This window comes from Apus apus, chromosome 3 (genome assembly GCF_020740795.1).
Source record: "Apus apus isolate bApuApu2 chromosome 3, bApuApu2.pri.cur, whole genome shotgun sequence".
Lineage (NCBI taxonomy): Eukaryota > Metazoa > Chordata > Aves > Apodiformes > Apodidae > Apus > Apus apus.
Genome location: NC_067284.1, coordinates 1,395,792 through 1,416,264, shown reverse-complemented (window position 1 = coordinate 1,416,264; position 20,473 = coordinate 1,395,792). Strand labels below are relative to the sequence as shown.

Genomic DNA, 20,473 nt, shown 5'->3' with positions numbered 1-20,473 from the left:
GCTTTTCCTGCCGGCTGGAACGCTCCGGGGGTGGTCGGTGGGGTCCGGGCCGGGCCAGCGGGGGCTGCTCCCACGGGGTGTTCCTCAGGGCTCGGCCTCGGGGCCTCTCTGTGCGTGGATGCTGTGCCTGGACCTGAGCCAGTGTGTGCCAAGAGAGCCCCTGGCATCCTGGCCTGTGCTAGAAACAGCGTGAACAGCAGCAGCAGAGAGGGGATTGTCCCCCTGTGCTCAGCCCTGGTGAGCACACCTGGAGTGTTGTGTCCAGTCTTGGGCACCTCAATTCCAGAGATCTCGAGGTGCTGGAGCGAGGACAGAGGAGGGCAAGGAAGCTGGGGAAGGGCCTGGAGAATCCATCTGATGAAGAACCCTTGAAGGAGCTGGGAATGGTTAGTTTGGGGAAGAGGAGGCTGAGGGGAGACCTCATCAGTCTCTACCTGGAAGGTCATTGTGGAGAGGTGGGTGCTGGTCTCTCCTCACAGGTGATCAGTGACAGAACAAGAGGGAAGGGCTTCAAGCTGCACCAGGGCAGGGTCAGACTGGACATTAGGAAGCATTTATTCAAGAAAGAGTGGTCAGACACTGGAATGGGCTGCCCAGGGAGGTGGTGGAGTCACCATCCCTGGGTGTGTTGAAGGGTGGTTTGGATGTGGTGTTGGTGGACGTGGTTTAGGGGAGAAGTTTGCAGAGCAGGGATGATGGTTGGACTGGGTGATCCCCAGGGGCTTTTCCAACCTTAATGGTTCTGTGATTCAGGTCTTCCCACAGCCCCTGGCAGGCGGTGGTGCCGGTGCTGCTGATGGGCATGGAGGGGTTCATGGCAGCCACGCAGGCTGTGCCAGCCCCTCAGCAGCCATCCCACTATGCTGGGTGGACACAGCTGTGGATCCCAGCCTTCACTGCTTCCCTCATCCTCCACCACATCTCCCAGCCAAGAAGCTCTTCCCGGTCCTTCGCTTACATTTTCTCAGTTTAACCCTCGGAGGAGTCTGACTCGGCTGCACCTTTGGCACGGATCTTCATCTTCTGGGTGTCCACGGGCTGCCACCACATGCTGCTGTCATGTTTGATGGGCCAGCCTGCACCTTCTCCTTCCTCACCCCCCAGTGCCACGGGACGGCTGCCTCCTTGGCAGCCCCTCCAGGACGGGCCCTCTCTGGGCACCTGCTGCCCTGCCAGCCCCACGTTGTGGTGGCAAGGTGAAGCTGTGACCCAGGCATTTATTTCTTCTTGTCAGGGACTGACTGCCCACATTTCTGGAATGAACATTCAAGCGGCTGGGAGCCGTGTGTGCCTTCAAGCTGGGCACTAACGGTGGCTGTATCAGTGACACCCTGCAGCCTGAGCCTGCCTTCCTCCTGGAGAAACCCCAGCCAGCCCTGTCGTCCTGCCGACAGCCCTGACCTTCTCCTGCCCTCCCTCCTTCCCAGCAGGATACCAAGCCTCCCTTTGGGGATGTCCCAGTCACAAAATCACCACTGTTGTCCTTTGCTGCCCCCCAGACTGCCTGGGCAGTCCCTGCTCTGCCAAAGGGTCCCAGCCAGACCCAGACACTATGGGCAGCCAGTGCTTGTGGCCAGAGAGGCTGTGCTGCAACCACGGCCGGGTCAGTCAGCTCAGGTTTTAGTCCCTCTGGTTTGGACTCAAGCATAACAACTCTGCTGCATGGCTGGTTTGCCCCACAAACCCCTGACAGCTGAAAAGAGGGCTGCACGAGCCCCGAGTCCTGCTAAAGAGCTCCAGCAGGTGCCCTGCTTGCTGGGCTCCCACCCGAGAGCAGCAATGGCCCCTCTGTGGCCTGGGAGCTACGGTGGGGAAGGACGGTGAGGGGCCCCAGGACCCAACGTCAGGGCATTGGGGAAGGCAGGAAGGTGGGAGCAATCATCTGGTCCACCCTCCCTACTCAAGCAGGAACACCTGGAGATGGTTACCCAGGACCATGACCAGCTGGGTTTTGAATATCTTCAAGGACAGAGACTCCACAGCCTCTCTGGGCAACTTGTGCCAGTGCTAGGTCACTCTTACAACAGAAAAGTGTTCTCTGATGTTCAGAGGGAACCTCTTGTGTTTCAGCTTGTGCCTGCTGCCTCTAGTCCTGTCACTGAGCACCACTGAAAAGAGCCTGGCTCCACTCTCCTTGCATCCTCTCTCCAGGTATATGTTAATAAGATCCCCCTGTGCCTTCTTTTCTCCAGGCTGCACGGTCCCAGCTCTCTCAGCTTTTCCTCATAGGAGACTCCAGGCCGTTTCATGATCTCTGTGGCCATTCCCCAGGCTCCCTCTAGTAGCTCCATATATATTTTACTTGGCCACCTAGAAATGCCCCTGGGAATTACTGCCATCTCAGTCAGCATTCAGTCTCCTGGGGTCATTTCCATCCTGACCACTCCTACATGTATTAATTTGAAGTGGTATTTGTGGCCCAAAGACAGGAGTGTGGAACAATGGTACCTGCAGCCACAGCCAAAGGACCCATCTCTGTCCTCTCTTTAACTTGCCAGACCCCAGAAGCCAGCAGGTACTTGGAGCAGCTTCTCTCACTTCAGCTTTAAGTACAGTCCTAGCAGTCTGAGACAGGAAAAAATCCCCAAACAAAACAATAAAAACCAAACTTGAAAGCTACTCTCTGCTGTGTTAACAGCACTGTCTGCTGAGTGGGTTTCAAAGCAGAGATGAGGTCCAGCCCAAACCTAAGTACCCTCCCAGAGAGCTGCAGAAGCTGCTATCAGTTTACTCATTTTTGGGTTAGGAAACATAAAGAACAGATATGCATGTTTATTTCAGCATTTCAAAAGCCTCCCCTGTCCTCCAAACGGAGACCATCCTCGTTGCTTTCTGAAGGCCTGGTTTATGTTTCTGAAGTCTTCCTACTGACCTCTGCAAAGTTAGTACCTCTAACTGAGGCAGAAAGTGATGCCTCACGTTGGGGCCGTCATAGAAAGTACAGATTAACATCCAAGTGTGGAATGAGTGTTTTCATTGGCAAGGCAGCTAACCTGGACCTATTGTTTTTTTTTTGCAAAAAGTGGTTCCTGGTCCTTCAGGAGTTGTACTGTTTCTTTTTGATGAGGAAGATAATGGCAATGCCAAGTGCTGCTTCTCGTGTTTCCTACCACATCTGCACATTCAGGGAACTAAATCATAAATGTTTTTGCTGCCAAATGATTAACAGTTCAAATAAAGCACTGTCACATCGCTCCACTTTTAGCTTGGGTGCTGTGCGTTAACCTGGGGACACTGCAGTGAGCATTTGATCCCCCCTGCCCTGCTGTAACACACAGGACACTCTGGTTCTGGTGCTCTGCTTTGGGTTTACACCCCCCTGCTCCCGCACTGCCAGGGAACCTGGGGCTTGCTGGTTTCATTGCGAGGCACATGCCCACAAAAAGAGTTTTCCACCTCTTTTTTTTATTAAGGTTCTTGCTTTGGCATTTTTCAGTTACACCCTGGGGAGACACCTGAAAGGAAAGGAAGCAGTACCTGGATGTTTGCTTGGGCTTCTAATTAAAACCTTGCATCATGACAAAAAACCCTCCTGCCATTTGTTAAGATGTTCCCCTCAGCATCGTGCATCCTCTTAATTAAGAGCGGAAGCTAACTAATACCTGTTCTGTTCCCCCCTTGCTTCCAATTAGTGGCCCATTGATCGTTACCCACTCAACGTCTGACAATTAGCAGAGCCCCCCACTCCACAGGCCCAGGGGGTGCAGTCCTTCAGGAGTGACAGGTCTGGAGCAGTCCTGGGGCGAGAGGCAGGGGGAAGGGGAGGAGGGGGCCACCCAAGTGGAACAAAAGACCTGCACCATATGCAAATGTTCAGCCTGTGGTGTGTGTTTCATGTGCTGGAGGGGGCTGAGGTCACATCCACAGCTCAGCTGGCGGCCGCGCTGCTTGTTGGGAGGCTTGGGGCTTGCGGGGAAGGCTGGAGCTCTCCTGTGATCAAACGTTCCTAGTCCTGCCTCTTTAAGATGAGAAGCGGTTGCTGATTTGGCTCCTTGCCTCTGCTTTCTTAAGAGAGCAGAAGTTAGCAGCATCTGCTGCTCCGCTGTCAGCAGGACTGGGGGCTGTGTCAACCCAGCGGGGCTGCCACCCCAGACCCAGCTGCAGCTACAGGCAGTCCTGCTGGAGCTGCTGCCACCAGCCAGGAGCCCGGGGGCAAAGGGGGCTCTGGAGAAGCCACAGGAGCCTTCTGCATCACTGCTCCAGGAGCCTGGCCCCGTGGCAGGGACAGCCCTGATCCCACACGGGGCTAGGAAGGGTGTGCCTGGACCACTGCGCCCCGTTCCCAACACCGGGAACCCTTCCTGTACTGGAAGATTCCAGCTGGGGACATCCAGCAGAGCAGAGGAGCTGGAAGGCAGCCCAGAGACTGAGCTGTGGCAGTGAACAAAGCTCAGGAGATGTCAGGGCTTTTGGGTAAGCCTCTGGCATGAGGGTGAGCCCCAGCGTCAGCAAGCAAGGCTACCAGATGCTCAGAAAGCTTCCCTGCATCCTTTTCACTCTTTCCAGATGAAAATCCATCCATTACAGAGGGCTCAGGGAATTATTTTGTGTGAAGCTGTGACAGTAAGTAGCTGAGTAAACGTCACAAGGCTCTGGGTGGGGGGGCTGAGCAACAAATGCTGATGCACACAAAAAGCAAACTGGAGCCCTTGGCGAGCTCTGGCCTGGCCAAGGAGGAAGGAGGATAATCTCCTTTGTTTGCTCTTTGCCCTTTTGGCTGTTCACAGAGGTTCCCAACCATCAGCCAGACAATGGAACTCCCATCTGGCCTGGCCACTTGCCTTTCAGTCAGAGGTGCAGCATTTTGCCCACCTCCTAAGAGATACTGTTTACTCCTCTCCCTAACAAGGAAGATGTTTACACTTGGTAACAGAAACTGCAGCTGAGGCTCACCAGCCTGCTCTGCTCTGCTCACCCAAGCCCCTGGGCACAGCCAAACGCAGGCACTGGGAGCACAGCTGGTGCTGCAGCTTCTGGGTCTCCCTCTGCATGAGGTGCTGCACAGCCCACCAGCTAATGGCCCGGTTTTCCTGGGGGGGAGGAACCCTTCTCCCCTGGCAGACCTCATACCACAGCCCCCAGGCTGCAGCTGTGCCCCTGGGGGAAATGTCTTCCCTCCCTGCCTCCCCAGCAGCTGCAGGTTGCTCTCTGCTCTAGCCAGAGACCCACAGCACCAGCAGGCTGCTTGCTGCTCCCACTGGGAACAGGGGTTAGAACTGATCAGGCAGTGGGAGCCAGGGGAAACATGAAAATAATTAAAAAAAAAAAAAGGAAAAAAGAAAAAAGCCAGTTTTTCCCTGTTAGCACCATTCTGTCCTCCAGTCCACTCACGTCCCAGCCTTACGTTTTTGTTAAGTGTTCAGCTGCAGGGGAGGAACACCAGGAGATGGACTGATGTCTGTGGAGGTACAGGTGCTTTTCTGTGCGAGTTGCATTTTGAGATACACACACGCACATCAGAACACTGCCTGTGTTAAAAGTGAATGGAAGATACTGGATGGCCAGGTAGCATTTGACACTCCAAAGGAATCTCAGCAACCTGGCTTTAGCTGCCAGAGGTTCTCCTGACAAATTCAGAAGCACCGGGATGGACAGACTGACACCCTATGCCCGTGGCATCCTGGCAAGGGCCTCTTTCCCTTTTCTGCCAAGAGGACCCAGGTTCTGGTTTGAGCTGAGCAGGAAAACCCAAATTTGAAGTGCCCCTTCTTCAGTGGAGACGGCAGGGAACGCTGGCCCGAACACCAGCAGCCCCTTCACTGATAAAATGTCCCTGTGTATGAGTCACAGGAAATTGTAATCACTGCTTAGTGAGATTGCAGAACACAATGAGATCTCTGAGCTACAAACAGACTTCAATTATGCTTGAACGACAGACAGACCCTCCAACTGACGCGGCTGGGGAAAATAAATATCCTTTTGTCTGCACTGCTGGTGGTAATTTCTCATTAGACAGGAAAAGCCTTCTTTGATGAATGAATATTGTCTACACATTAGAAGAGGAGCTACTGTATATCTCCTAATAGCTCCTGCATGCTCGGGCTCAGGCTCACGTGAGGCTCTGAAGCCCCTTGGGTACAATGTGGTAGCATTCATTACTGCACTGCATTTTTTATTGCAGCATTTGAGGAAAGGATGGTGCATATTAACATACATTTGAGCAACTCCCTACTCACCTTGAAGTAACGTGGCAAGGTCAAATCCAGCTAGCAATCTGCCTTCTGCAGGTAGTCCTTCCCAGGCTAGAGACTTCAGGAGGAACACTTACACTGGAGAGACAGATTTTCCATTTGTGCTCATTCTTGTAATTTTAGCAATCACATTCCTTTTTTTGTCTTTGCTTTTCTACAGAGGTAGTGAAATCCAAACAAGAACATTACACTGAACTAAGTCAGGCACTGTTTGCAGAAACCACAAAATACCATGTTAGTGCCTCTGACAAACTTGGGGCCTTTCAGAAGACCCGCCAAGTCTCACGTCATTTCCTTCCCCCAGAAATATTTTCACAGGCACTGATCACAGCAACAATCCCTTTTGCAGCATTTCCTGGGACTGTCATTTTTGCTGGGACTGGCATTGGATTAGGCTTGGCTGAGATACCTGGGTCACCCCCTGGAGTCCTCCCAGCTGCTGGTAGGTCACCTTTTCTGGAGCTTTGCTGCCACGCCAAGGACTGGTTGTCAGGTGTAGTGGTGGGCAGAACGTTTGGCCAGTTGTTTTAATCTGGATAGGATCTGTTTAGCCTTACGTTGGAAAACTGGTGAACAGGAGGCTTTTAATCTGCTAATTCAGTCTTAACAGTCACCACACAGCTCTTTGTGGTGCATACACAGTGTTTAGGGAAAGGTTTTCATTGATTCCTAGCAAAAATGCTAACAACCTTGTTTACATTTTTTGCTAATGTTTTTTTTTTTAATTATTATTTGAGAGATTAAAAAACCCAAACAACAAAACTCCCAACATTAAGAAAAAGAAGCAGTAGAGCTACTGATGAGGAATGGTCTGGATGTGCCACTCAAGAGTGGCAGCACCAGCCTGCACACAAGCCAGCTGCAGGCAGAGATGTGGCAGAGACCACCACGGTGCTCCCGGACCGGGCGCGGTACAAGGAACGACAAACCACAGAATCCCAAGTACAGGCCATCAAACCCCAACAACACCCCAGCTGAGTCCTACTTCCAAGGAGGAGCAGAGGCAAAACGAGTGTTTGAGGCTCATCCCGCGTTACAGACGGAGACTGCAGTGGAGTTTGTGGCTGCTGAGGAGCTGGGCAGGACGGCCACGCGTCGCCAGCCCGCCGAGCGGCCTCAGGTCAGGGGATGGCCTTTTAAGGCAGGGGGGTAGCTGTGGGACAGGGAGGGCCACAGCTTGCTTTGTAGGTACTAAGAGGGGGCTAAAAGTCCAACAGGAATGATGGCCTCTCCAGTACTCCACAGCTACAGGTACAGCAACATTGAATAGATCATGTACAGGACATTGTTACAGACTCTACACGTGAAGCGTTAACCGATCTGTCATGGAAATCTGGTAACAAGCAACATTGCCATATAAACCCACACTTCAAGAAAGGCAGAGTGTGGAACCTTCCTTTGCAAGAAGATGTTCAGTCAATGCTTTGTATAGAAAACATTAAAACAACGATGATCATCTGTTCTCTGACTCTCAATTCATTATTGGGTTAGTTTTCAGGAACGGGAACAGGTTCTCTTTAGAAAAGGTGTGAATATTCAGATTATGAATTCACAATCTAAGTATTAAATAAGTAGAAAAAAAGTTTCAACTGCCAGGAAGTCTTACTTGGCTGCAATATTTTAAAGCAACAGCATCAATACAAGGCATAGAAAATATTTTCCTCCAACAGTTGTAAACGTGAAAGTATTCATGTTAAATGCAACAGAACTATGGAAGAATAACCTGCTTGTAGAACAGAAATGAGAGAACAGTTATGCACTCAGCCATCTTCCTTACAGTTGAACTCCAGCTGTTACAAAACAGATTGACTTCATGATTTGGAAAATGATGTCCCAGAGGTGACTGGTCTGCATAGTCCTATGAAATACGATGCCCCAAATGGCCTGACACCCCTTCTGGAAAAGTTTTTATCTCCACCATTATCTCCAGAGTTTAAACAAAAGAACAACTATCCAGATGTAAAATGCTCTTTCTTTTTTTTTTTTTTTTTCTTTTTTTTTTTTTTTAATTACTAAATTAAGAAAGTTAAACAGTTTTAAAATGTAAACTTGCAAATCAACCATAACAAAATGTAATTAAGACTTTAAAATTTGCAACTCAGTATTAAAAACTCAATAGAAATAGAAAGGAATTTCTTTTTTTTTGGTTAAACGTAAGTAATTCAAGGCTGGTACAGACAACTGAAAAGGTAATACTTTGTTCTGTGCATCCCCCATGAAATGTACAGAAGTGCATAGTAATTCCACTGGAGAACTTGCAGACACAGAGAAAGTAATTTCATTAGCAGTACAGGACAATTAACACACTTATTTTTACAGTGGAAAAATGTTACACACGAAACAGAAAAATCCGAGCTGCGTGACCAACAGCTGAGCAGGTGGGCGTGGCTGAAACGCTGGGATTTTCAGACCACCTGAAGGTAGTTACACTCTTTAATAAACCTTCTCAAAACGTTTCAGCGCACAGGTTTTTGAGACAAGCAGTCCTTGCAGTTCCCATTTTTCCAGTTCACACGGTGGTGGTGGAGTTTTCTGGCTTTAAATGTGTTCGCTTTAAATTTCAAGAACAAATCATCACACACTTGTCAAACGCTGGAAACATCACTGTAAATACAGCACATGATTCCTGAAAGAGCAAAGGTACAACCATCTACAGGTACATAATCATGAACAAAAAAAGTGCAATCCAATTTAAAAAAAAAATCATGCTTGGCAAAAGCCAAAAATTAGATCACTGGCTTTCAGAATCCCACCAGTGGTTTCATGTCTGCAGTAAAATTATCACTTTCTGGGTACTGCTGCAGCAGGAGTCATTCCATTCCAAATGAGTTTCCTCTGCACTAGCACCCATATACTGTATGTACAGGTATGTATATATATTATATATATTTTATATATAAAAAAGCAAAAAACCCAAACACCTGTCCTGATTTTTTTATTATTTTTTTTTAAAATTTATTTTATTTGTTAAAACATGAAAAAAAATGTTTTAGACAAAGAGGCCACTTCTGGAAAATAATACTTTTAGTTGAATCAGGAGAAGACTAGTTAAAATCACATAGGTTTTGCATTTTAAAAAAAGGAAAGCACTAGGATCAGTTATTGGCACTGAGTTACTATTTACACTGGACAGAGGTTTTGCAGTTTACATAACATCAAGACAATGCAGTTTTGGAGTCTTTGATTAAGGAAAAAAGAAAAGAAAAAAAAAAGTGTTTTTTTTTTCTCCTTTTCATCCAGGACATTCAGATTATTTAGGACAAGTGGTGGTAGGCAGGGGCTGCTGAAGGTCCCAGCTCCAGCCCCTCCCGTGCACGGCGGTGCTGGAAGATGCTGCCCTCTGGAGAAGCTGGTCATGGAGCTGGGAGGTGAAGGACAGGTGGGGCAGGGCTGAGGAACCTGGTGATTGTTGACAGTGCCTGAAGAGCAGGGTTTACAGGTTGTCCCCGGGCTGGTACTGGGGTTCTGTTGCAGTGAAGTAGTCTTCAAGGAATCCCTGCAAGTACTCGAAAGTTGGACGCTCCTCTGGGTCTTTTTTCCAGCAGTGGATCATGAGCTCGTGCAAGGAGATGGGGCAGTCCTGAGGACAGGGCATCCTGTAGCCACGTTCTACTTGCTCCAAGACCTCACGGTTATTCATGCCTGGAAAGGGCAGAAAAACCCAGGCTGTTAAATCACAGGAACATTACCCTGAGTAACTAACTAGGTCTACTTACACTTCTTTCAATCATGCTCATTTCTTTTGGTTCAGACGAGCGAAACAAAATCACCCCAGTGTCCTGTTCCAGTTCCTCACCTACTGCCAGGTAACCTGGATTATTTTCTTTCTCAGGAGAGGGCTTTAGAACCCAGGGATGAGTTAAATGCTGCTCCCATGGTTACCCTCCTGGCTCCCTCCCAGCTGGCAGGACTTGGTGTGGTCCCTCCCCAACAACAGGAGCCGTGAAATGTACTGTGTGAAGTGGGTCAATAGCAAACACTATTCAAAAGACTGGAGATTAAGAGGAATTTCTGAATCCCTCACACTGAGTGTGGGCCTTTCTTGAAGTGCCCTGTGGGGTCATGCTGCAGGGACTTCAAGACAAACCCTGCTACTTTGGGCCACCAGGGATGTCCAGCAGCGTTGCCCTCAAGGCTGGCTCAGCTCACTCCCGTTAACAAGCTGCACTCCCTCTGTCTGTGCTGGTCAGTATTGTCTTCTGCATTATTCCACTGTTCCATCCCAACCCAGAAGAGAACAAAGCTGCTCAGAAGACAAGTCAACCCCTGAGCAAAGCAGCTCCACTGCAGAACCACACCCCACCATTCTTGTCTCTAAGAGGCAAGCCAGGCCCTGTGCTACCTTGTCTTCTCTGTGCAACCCCTTCCACCCTTCATTCCTCTGCTGAACTGGTTTTCACTGCATGTTAACTGAATGAAAAGTATCTGCAGGTTCCACTCCCCTGAATTAGTGGGTCCTGCCAAGCAGCTCTGCAGGGGAACTGGGAGGGACACTGAAGCTTCTCCATGACTGAATCGAGAAACCCTGGCCTTGATGTTTGCTCTTTCTGGTAGCTTATCACCCCCTTGGCTTCCAGGACACCATCTTTCCCTGGGTCTCCTCCACTCTGTTCTTCCAGGGTGTCCTCTTGAAGAACTTTCCTTTCTCACCTTTAGGACCCAGGGGATCTTCTCTTTTCCCTCTACCTCATATTTTGCTAAACTTATTTGTGGAAAATAATTCAACCACCTTCTTCAATACAGATTTATTTGTCTACTCTACACCTTGACTAGTGGGAATAATATCCTTACACTGCATGGCATTTAGGCCAGTAGCTTATCTGCAGTCTTGGATACTCTGTCCTCATGTTCTGGCTTTGTTTAGTTCTTAAAGATGTTTTGGAAGAAGCATCTGCAAAATACAGCCTTTCCTGACCATCCATATCTAGATTCTCACCTCATGTTAGGATTACAAAATACCTTTTCCTCTTGCCTTGACAGAGTAGTTTTCTGCTGCTGATACTATAGAATCACAGACTGGTTTGGGTTGGAAGGGACCTTCAAGATCATCCAGTCCCAACCCCCTGCATGGGCAGGGACACCTCCCACCAGCCCAGGTTGCTCCAAGCCCCATCCAACCTGCCCTTCAACACTGCCAGGGATGGGGCAGCCACAGCTTCCCTGGGCAACCTGGGCCAGGCTCTCACCACCCTCACACTCCAGAATTTCCTCCTCATGTCTCACCTCAATCTTCCCTCCTCCAGTTTTCATCCATTCCCCTTGTCCTCTCCCTCCCTGCCCTCGTCCCAAGCCCCTCCCCAGCTTTCCTGGAGCCCCTTCAGGCACTGGAAGGTGCTCTAAGGGCTCCCTGGAGCCTTCTCTTCTCCAGGCTGAACACCCCAACTCTCCCAGCCTGTCTCCAGAGCAGAGCTGCCCTTTTCTTTAGCAGTGATCATTGCAAAAAGAAAGGTGATGTTACTGATTTCCCATGTTCCCTGTCCCGCAGCCCAAACACTCTAGCACTGGTTTCTTGTGTTCCATCACCTGTATCCACCCACTGTATTTTTGCTGTTAAATGTTTATGAGCAGGGATGAACACCTTGTGTGGCACCTAAACTGGTCCATGGGACCACAGAGTGATAAAAACAGTGTAATACTGGTCCTCTGCAGACTGATGTTGTTAGGTCCTACAGGCTCCCAACCAGAAAAGCTTGCCACACACTGAACAAACTTTTGGGTGTTCCTCATTACCCAACAGGAACATTTACAAACATATTCTGCTTTTTAAATTAAATTACAAAACAATGCTAGTGGGCTGTTAGTCATTGCCACCCCAGACCTTCTGGACTTGCTGTTTTCAAGATGCTACAAGAAAAAAACAAAGGGCATTTAGTTCACGTTGTGCTCTCAAATATTAGGTTTTTTAACTTTGTGTTTTGAATATAAAACCACATCCTTTTTTCATACCCTTGTCTTTGGATTGGCTGAATTACCTCATGTTTTGGGACAAGAACTTCTCCTTTGCCTTGCTCCCTTTATATATGAAAGGCTACAAAAATAATTGCTAGCAGTGACTCATCTATCATATACACCTAAACCAAAACCAAGCTGCATTCTTTCCTTTGATTGTGGCAGTGCCCCTTTAAATACAACACGGGAGGCAGCAATGGCAGAAGAAAAGCTCCTTCCCAACTGATTTGTTATTCTAAGATACCACATTTAGTATTTTTATCCAGTGCATTACTCAGTGCTGCAAAGCACATGCTGAAACTTGATCATGAACTCTGCACTGGAAGATAAACCCTGAGGAGAGAGAGGAGGGAGAAAAAACATAAACAGCTCTTCACTTCCCTTTTTTTTTTAAAAAAAAAAAAAAAAAAGAGGATAGGAAAAAAACCCCCAACAACCCACAGAAAAGAGACCCTGCTGTCTGAAATCACAGTCATTTGTTGTCCCTGGAAAGTCAGTGAAGCCAGGTTTTGCTCATCACAGTATAAACCAGGAAAATGCCCTTCCTTTCCTTTCTCCTTTCTTCTCCTCTCAGTAAAACCCAGATATGAAGCTAAATCAAGTAACTCTCATGTTCCTCCCTGGAACTCACACGTCCAGCAAGGGCTGCAGCAGCCTGGACTTGCCAAAGACATTCTGCTGATGCTGAGCTGTGCTAGGAATTTAAAAAAGGATTTTCAAATAATTTCTTTTTCACAATTGATTGGATTATTAGTCAGACTTGTAAAAACAGCAGTGTTTCAAGGTATGCTTTTTACATCTTAAAAGGCCTATTTATGTTTACAAACCTAGTCTCTAGATCTGCTTTTCTTATCCTGCAAGTATCAGTGTTTCTCTTTTGACTGCAGGAGCCTGTTGTGTCAGCACTTCTAACACCACAGAGAGAATATCTGAACAGCCTGTACAACTCCTCTCTCCTAATGAATACCCAAGAGTTTCAACTCTTTTGGTAAATAATAAATGAAATTCTGCTTGCAGTATGCTGTTACACCCCTTAAAACCTTATCCTAAAATCCTTGAATCTGTGGAACAAGCTACTCAGCGATATTCTTCCATAGGCTACAGCCATCTCACCTGCTTGAACATCAGCTTGAGCTCATCATGTTTCTAGAACTACCAAAAAGGAAGCATCCAATTTCCAGAAGATGGCTTTTCCATTGGCTCTTTATTCACTGAGAGGAGCAAAACTGAAATAACCTCCCACCATCCAGCTTTATTAGTGAAGCCTCCAATAACCACAGGATATGGCGACTTGAATACTCAGTACAGTAAGAACCTCCTGCTCATGTGGCCTGGAGGGAGAAATGCAATGCTGCCTGACTTGTCCTAGAAAAGCTGCAGTCTAAGAGTTCCTGTGACACGGAAAAGGATGTAAAGCTTCCAGTTGTGGCTAAAGGAAACACTGGAAAGTGCTTTGGAGTGCTCTGAGGGGCTTCATTAGAGGCAGCACAGCAGATGAGCAGCTAGCACAGATCTGGGCAACGCTGCTCTTCCAGAAGACAGGAAATATTCCTGCATCTAGGCAGCTTCCCCACATCCAGAGCTAATAACCTATGTAATTACTCTGGGCAACGTGAAGCCCAGTGAGGGCAGTGATGGTTTTAAGCCACATTACTCCTCCTTTCTTCTCCCTCAAGCTCTAGTGCATCCTCTCAGACCAACGATCCAACAGATACAGACACACAGGCTTGAAGCGGGACTCTGAAAACAACAGCTCAGTTGCTGCCCATCCCCAGGAACGCTGTCTTTCTCCAGATTCTCCAGGAACCTAGAGATGTGCCTCTGATCGTGTTCAAAGGTTCCTCAGACACAGACATGTTGGCCCTTCTCTAGTACAGTTGAGAAGGTAAAGCTGTGGAGTCCTCCAGAGGGGCTGGATCATGATGGCAGTCAGAGCGTGCTCTCAAAAGAGAGAGGTACAACAGGCACAGGCTGATTTGGGGTTATTGTTCAGCTTGATCTAGAAGCAGAATTCCTAACGTCCATGGACAGCCCCGAAGAAAAGCCAGAGGTGAGGGCACTGGGATGGGATATGGGCTTAGGCAGGGGGATGATTCCCCAGGCAGGCACGATGGGCACTGCAGGGGACAGCACAGCTGGTCCTGAAGGGAGCCACCACCTTTGCAGCACGATGCTGTTCTTACTGAGTGCACTATGAACCTAGCTATTTCTGTACAAAAGCAGTAACAAGTTTTACAAATCTGGACGTCGTGCCACTTGTTAGAAATCCAGGCTGCCACCAGACAAACTCAGCTCCACCTGGATGCTTCTCCTGTGCAGTCTGATGTAGGGATCGGACAGCTTGATCATGGCACATGACTGGAAAATTGAAACTGCTTTAGGGCACTTTCCATTAAATCAGCTGCAGTGCACACAGCCATGCTGATGAGTATTTAGAGAATTCTTATTTCTGTAAACAGAATAAAGATGCAGCTAAATGCCCCCTTGTTAGTTAGTGTCTGTGCTGATGAGAAAATGCAGGGATTAAGTTCTTTTCCATGCACTGCACTGCTTTCCCCTCACCCCCTCCTCTTCACCTGAATGCCTACAGTCTGCAGGGGGGCAACAGAAGGGAAAGCAGATCCAATCAGCCCTCCTGCAAACCTTAATCCCTCGGATTCTTGGCAGGGTTTCAACAAAGAGCCACGGGGCCTCCAGTTCCCCCATGCAGAGAATCTGTCCCCACTGTGACCCTGCCGTGAGCTCTGGCCTGCACACCACAGAATTACTGTCTTTCCTTTCCAGCCACCTCAAAAGGAAGGACTGAAGTGTAAGAGTTTATAAAGAAGAGCTTTGGTGACACCAGAGATTCAGACAGTCATCAAAACCTTGCAGAGAACCTGACAGACAGCACGAGTGGAGTAATGCCACCCTGGGAGTCTAACTGTTGTTATCTCACAGTGAACAGTGCTACGGAGAGCTATTTGCTCCACAGCACAGTAATTCTACATTGCTTTCATTATTTGGCTAGAAAGTATATTAATGGAATTGAGAACAACTACAACACGTAGCAATGACTATGTTGGACTTCCTGTCCTCTTGTAATTTTTCTCCTGACCATCACACAGCAGCTTCCAGCCTCGGGACCCTCTGCAAGCACACACAGAGGTTATGCACGACAATCATCCCCCTTGGAGCCCAGTGGAAAGAAACAAACATTCCAACTGAAGCATCGGGTTCCTTCCCACTCCTTTCCCCAGGTGAAGCAGGGCTGGGGCTGTTTTCTTACCTGGATATGGCACTCTCCCTTTTGTTACCAGCTCTGTCAGCAAGATCCCAAAGGACCACACATCCGACTTTATCGTGAACCTTCCGTACAAAGCTGCTTCTGGTGCAGTCCATTTAATGGGAAACTTTGCACCTAAGGAATGAAAAAATGGGTCTTAATCAGCACAGGGACAGCATCAGAGGCCCAGCTGGCAGGTGGGTGTTGTGCTCTGCAGCCGTGAAGGTGGACAGAGCTGCAGGCAAGGGGGAACTAACAGCTCCAGGGAGTATGGTCAGAGGGCAGAAGGGTGGAAGATGGAGGGCAGAAGGAAAGACCCAGCAGGGAAGGGGTGGGTTTGTCCCCAGGAGAAGGTGAAGACATTTAAATTCAGGTTTGAAGTTCTGTAACAGAAAGAAAAACAACCAACCAACTTTTAAAAACCAATAAGCCAAATATAATAGAAATTCTTTCTCCCGAAATGTTTTAAATTAACTTTTCCCTGAGATATTTGCAAGTCAAACACAGCACGTCTGAACAGAAGTGAGATTTATTGGAAATGCACCTCCCAGTTCCCCTGCTCAAGCAGAGCGAAATGCAAAACAAACATGGTAACCCGTAAATTAAAAACAAACCTAATATTTCATTAGAAACATGCAAGGACTTCAGAATAATACTGTCATTCGAGTTGCTGGGAGTGCAGGGATGTCAAGGCCCAGCCCTGGCCTCTGATTTATAACTTGACAGTTACTTTAAGCTCCTGGCACTGAAAAGCCTGTAGTGCCTTCAATACGTGCAGCCCTAATGTGCTCATCCATCATCAGAGCCTGCAGGAGCCAGTTGTGGTAAGGATGGTAAGATAACAAGCCTTTACACACTGATTTATTTGCTTTTCCAATAATTCACTGTTTTCTCAGGGAAAATATTTTCAGTATGACTTTAAAGAGAAGTCTTGTGGTAATAATCAACTCACAGGACGCATGACAAACTATGCAGACATTTCCCTGGTGCCTGGTGTTAAGATGCAGTCAAAGGAGTTGCGTGGCTTGTTGCTGATCCCTGGGGACAAACACTCCCAAATTTGGAAAGAGACTGACTTGGAGTTCTCATCACCCTCTCATAAAAGTTCCCTTGGCTTTCAGGAGGAGTGTGGAAACTGTAACAACGTGGACAAACCACTCTCAGGGAGTGAAGTTATGGCCCTTTTTTACAGTTCCCTGCTGGCACGGTGCTGCTGTCACCTCCCCTCTCCATGCCCTCTGTCTCCTGCTCTACACCCTGCTCTGATGGGACTCAGAGTACACAGTAAACATGGGAATTCTCATCTCCTTACTCAGTAAAACATCAGGTGTGCTAAATTTTTTCCTGCACTACATGTCAGTGATCCTAAGAGAGAATATTCACAGAATCCCAGAGTGGTGGGGTTGGCAGGGAGCTCTGGAGATCACCCAGTCCAACCCCTGCCAGAGCAGGATCCCCTAGAGCAGATCCCACAGGAACACGTCCAGGTGGGGCTGGAATGTCTCCAGGGATGGAGACTCCACAGCCTCCCTGGGCAGCCTGGCCCAGGGCTCTGGGACCCTCAGAGTCAAGAAGGGTTTTCCCATCTCCAGGTTCAACCTCCTGTGCTCCAGTTTGTGCCCATTGCCCCTTGTCCTGTCCCTGGACACCCCTGAGCAGAGTCTGAGTTCTGGTATCACTCAGAAACAAGTTTGTTTTTCTAGGGAAAAATGCAGTTGCTCAAGTAAGTGCTGCTAAATTAAAAGATGCCAGACAAAGTTTCACATCCCTAATGCTTGAAGTCAGGAACTTACATCTGGTTAAGAGCCAACACATCAGAGATTAGATTTGCAAAGGAGCTGGAGGATTTTGGATGTCTGTTCACTTTCAGAGAAGTCTACCTCCTCTGTGTTTTCATTAGCTGATATGCAGGCAGGAGCTAAATTTCAGGTGCTTGGCTTTGGTCTCAGCCTCCCTGACCTTACACTTCCTCATGGGACCAATCTTAGTTTACAAGACTCCACATTTGCAGAACTTCATCTTCTCTTAAAAACCACCTTATCTGAGATGTCTGAGATGTCTGCAGCCTCTGCCCTGGAATCTGGCCCTGCTTCAGCAGCACCAACACGTGGGGTTGGCAACCAGCTCCCCCAGCCCCTGGGGCTCTACACCTCTTGCTGACCCCTGGAAAACCTGTGGGTTGGGTTCCCCAGGCCTACAGGGCATGGCTTCAGATGGGCTCCAACAGGCAAGCTGGGAACACCAGGGCTCATCTCTGCTCTCCCACGGGCAGCTGAGATGGTGCTCACACCATGGGAGCTGCAGGAATAGCTCCAGGCTGGCCAGCAGCCCAGGGGCCTGGATGTTGGCTGGTGGTGGGTGGGACAGCCAAGCAGGAGGGTTTGATCATTCACATGTCGCAGGCATTTTACTCAACTTTCCTTTTTTCTTTAATCAGTTGTGTTTTTCTGAGAAGCTGAGCCAAACATGGTCTAATTCCCCTGTGCTTCATGCTCAGATGCAAGGGTAGCAACCACCTACAACTCATCTTTGGAGGAAAGAAATCTCTTCAGACTCCTTTGTGTCCAACTCCCCTGGTATTTCTGCCTTCCTCATCTACTGCTGGTGTGGCACTGGGAGGTGAGTATGTGGTGTGTTGAGGGACCATGAGAAGATGAGAAGCAAGGTGAGAAGGGGGGACAATTCCAGCACATTCCTTTTCCTGAGAGCAGTACAAATCCCACTGGGCTGTGATGAGCACTGCTGGAGAAGACAAATGGTCTGTGCTGTGGATTTTCTGATAAACAGGACAGCTAATCATTATGTTCCTGTGCTGTTCCTCCTGTGGGTGATTCTCTGGCTACAACAGCTAATACAAAAATCATGTTCTGTATTTTGTGCAGTATTTCCTGAACTTTGGTTTGAAGAGATGGATGGGGAGGAGGGAAAGGCAAGGTTGGCAGAGGGGCTCTAGCAGAGCCCTGCTCTGGTTTTCATCAAATCGTAGAAACATCACAGAATGGTTTGGGTTGGAAGGGAACTTCAAGATCATCAGGTTCCAGCCCCCTGCATGGGCAGGGACACCTCCCACCAGCCCAGGTTGCTCCAAGCCCCATCCAACCTGCCCTTCAACACTGCCAGGGATGGGGCAGCCACAGCTTCCCTGGGCAACCTGGGCCAGGGTCTCACCACCCTCACACTCCAGAATTTCCTCCTCATGTCTCACCTCAATCTCCCTCCTCCAGTTTTAATCCATTCCCCCTTGTCCTCTCCCTCCCTGCCCTTGTCCCAAGCCCCTCCCCAGCTTTCCTGGAGCCCCTTCAGGCACTGGAAGGTGCTCTAAGGTCTCCCTGGAGCCTTCTCTTCTCCAGGCTGAACACCCCAACTCTCCCAGCCTGTCTCCAGAGCAGAGCTGCTCCAGCCCAAGGATCATCTTCTTCTGGCCATGCAACATATGCCAGAGTCTATATGGTCCAAGAGAGCTGGAGACCCAGTATGGTAGAGCCATCACTAAGGGGAAAGCAGAGAGCAGAGAGGATGCTCCAGGCTGGCCACCTGCTCAGCACTGCCCTAACAGAGATCACACAGACTGTGAATGGATCTATGTGTGTGTGTGTGACCCCGCTCAGGTGCTGCCTCCCACCTGATGTCTGTCCCTGGAGGCACAGGCAGTGTGAAAACACAGAAGCCCTGTGTGCTGAGCTCTGTTCTGAAGCCTCCCCACTGCCTCTGCCCAGGCTCCTGACTGACACACAGTCTCTGCACTTACCCTCTTCCCAACACACCAATTAAACCCATCCCTCCCCTCTGCCCAGGCCTCAGCAGCTTATTAAACAAGCTGACTTTGTGCTGCAAACGAATTACAGCACCAGATCATCAGATAAAATGCCTATTACTGACAAGCATGTTAATACATCAGATAACCCAAATTGCCCCAGCTGACAAGGAGCCTATCTCTGACTTGGAGGGCAGATTTTACATCAGTGGAGGGGGGATTTATCTTTTTGATTTTTCCTGGAACAGAATGCACCGCATCCATCAGGTCAGGATAGCCTGTCTTTGCCCCACGGCAAGGAACTGATCTGCAGCTTTTATCTCTGTCCCTGTTTGGAAACCTTTCAGCCTGGGGAAGCCTTTTTTGGTTTCTGTGCTGCTTGCAACCTCCTCGAGCCAAAGCTGCTCACACAATTCACTGTCAGGGCAGCTGGCCCTGCCTCCTGCCTCTGAGGATTTTTGTGAAGCTCCTGGGACCTCTGCCCAGGCCTTCACACAGGTTATCTCCCAGGAGGATTTCCTTGGGAAAAATCAATCAGTGGCCCTGCTTTAATTCTTCGTTGGCTGTAAGCAGGTCGCGTGACGAGAAGGAGCGGAGGGAGCTGGGATAATTGGGTGACCTTGGCGTTCAGCTCTCAGCGTGGTTTCTTCTGAGGCGAGCAGAAATCCCTCAGAGCTTTGGTTTTTTCAGATCTAAATCTCTATGAAGCAGAAACCTCAGAAATTCAGGCCCCAGAGCCACTGCCAGCTTGATAATGATCGTGTTTGCGGAAACGCTACAAAGGTGCTGCCTCTCCGAGCTTAAACCCAAACCCAATGCAGCACCCCAAGCTCTAAGACCCAAAAAATGGGGGAACTCTCAGGTTAGTGACCAGAGGAGGTCATGTAGGACCAAACTGCTGCTGGGGCTGGAAAGGGAAAGTCACAGAAGGTAAAACCAAAGCGCTGAAGCACGTAAGAGCAAACGAGTCAGCCCAGCGCCGTGTGGGAGGGACTGAGCGACTGCACTTTGTGTGCTGGGAGAGCCAACACCAAGTGACAAGCCTGGCAACACCAGCAATCAGGAGCAGGCTCTGGAGGCTGACCCCTTCCCTGGAAGCGGGGGCAAGGGGCAGAACTGCAGGTCTGAACACCCCTCTCACCCTCCGCCTGCTTTCCTCTTGGCCTGGCTGCGCCCTTTCTCCCAGAGCAGATGGCAGGTCTGTAGGAGTGTATCAGTGACCCCCCAGGCCCCCGGGGCTGGCTGTTGGGAAGCAAGAGTCCTTCCTCCTCTCTGCTCCATGGCTGGGCTGGGGAATGGCAGGTAAAGAGCAAG

General features: G+C 49.0%; 1 protein-coding gene across 4 annotated transcripts in view; it reads right to left on the bottom strand.

Annotated features, from left to right (window-relative positions):
- Nucleotides 1-7,793: 7,793 nt before the first annotated feature.
- The window catches only part of FYN (FYN proto-oncogene, Src family tyrosine kinase), a 129,040-nt gene continuing 116,360 nt past the window's right edge, over nucleotides 7,794-20,473 (bottom strand). For all 4 annotated transcript variants that reach the window (XM_051613136.1, XM_051613135.1, XM_051613137.1 and 1 more), the window contains 2 exons: nucleotides 15,409-15,540; nucleotides 7,794-9,833 (listed from right to left, as the gene is read on the bottom strand). In XM_051613136.1, the coding sequence (XP_051469096.1) occupies nucleotides 9,625-9,833; nucleotides 15,409-15,540 (341 nt within the window). In that variant the 3' untranslated portion in view covers nucleotides 7,794-9,624. The remainder of the gene's footprint in view (nucleotides 9,834-15,408; nucleotides 15,541-20,473) is intronic.